This window comes from Pelmatolapia mariae, linkage group LG14 (assembly GCF_036321145.2).
Source record: "Pelmatolapia mariae isolate MD_Pm_ZW linkage group LG14, Pm_UMD_F_2, whole genome shotgun sequence".
Lineage (NCBI taxonomy): Eukaryota > Metazoa > Chordata > Actinopteri > Cichliformes > Cichlidae > Pelmatolapia > Pelmatolapia mariae.
The window spans coordinates 40,898,787-40,899,830 of record NC_086239.1 but is presented as its reverse complement, the minus strand read 5'-3'; the positions used below and the strand labels follow the sequence as shown (position 1 = coordinate 40,899,830).

Here is a 1,044-nt window from a genome sequence, read left to right as displayed (position 1 = left end):
CATTAGTACACAGTGTGTGCAGGCTGTGGTGTACAGCAGCATAAATACTGCAGTATGTTGTAGTACCGTCACAGAGCTGCAGAGGATTTTACATAATTAAACATGAACTCGGTGCGCCTGAAGGCGCAGAGGGTGAATCTGCTTTATTCTCACATCTTCAGCTGTGTTAATGAAAATCACTCATCCGAGCTCACATATTAGCCCGGCTCGGCTCGGCCCGATCCGGCTCGGCCCACTGTGAAGCTGCGCGCATCGTGACAGGCACCCTTAGCTCAGCGGGCTTACAGCCGTGCCGGACCGCGCCGGGTAGGGTCAGAACGGGTCAGAACATACTTTCTCTGTCAGGAAAAGACCCGGTTCTTTGGCCGCCTCTCTTACCCCAGCTGCCAGCGGTTCGGCCCAGAAACTCCCCGGTCCGCGGGTTGTAGATGAAATCCTTCCAGGAATCCTGCTTCTCCTCCTCCTTCTTCTCCCTTTTCGCTTCATTCGCCTCTTTCTTGTCCTCCTTCTTTTCCCGTTTCTCCTCCTTTTTCTCTTCTTTCTCCTCCGCCTTCACCTCCTCCTTCGCATTATCCTGGTTCTGATCTTGGTTCGGTTCCTGGGTCTGATCCTGGTTTGGTTCCTGGGTCTGATCCTGGTTCGGTTCCTGGGTCTGGACCTGCGGACTGGACGACATGCCGATGCCGGACTAAACTGATCTGGGCTAATCAAGGCTAAACACCAACAGCTGGGATAAACCGATCCGTCGGATCTGCGTGAGGAGCCCTGTACGCGCACGCGCAATCACACACACACAAGCACATAGGGACTGCTGCAGAACGAGACGCATGCGCAGCACAGAGCATGTGTGAGGGCTGAGGGTCTCCAGTGATAAAGACGATGATGATGATGATGATGATGATGAAGATGCACTGTGTTGTGAGAATAGGCAGAGACCATCATCCATCCATCCTAAAGTCTATCCCAGCTGTTTGGGGGGGTAATTACAATTAATTCTAATCAGTTAACTCTTACATCCCCAAAGGTTATCGCCAATCTAACCAT

At 52.2% G+C, this 1,044-nt stretch overlaps 1 protein-coding gene across 1 annotated transcript in view; it reads right to left on the bottom strand.

Annotated features, from left to right (window-relative positions):
- LOC134640819 (sodium/potassium-transporting ATPase subunit beta-3-like) overlaps positions 1 to 811 on the bottom strand; it is a 36,217-nt gene extending 35,406 nt beyond the window's left edge. The window contains exon 1 of the mRNA XM_063492789.1: positions 379 to 811. Coding sequence (XP_063348859.1) covers positions 379 to 676 — 298 coding nt within the window. The 5' untranslated portion in view covers positions 677 to 811. The remainder of the gene's footprint in view (positions 1 to 378) is intronic.
- Between the last annotated feature and the right edge of the window lie 233 nt (positions 812 to 1,044).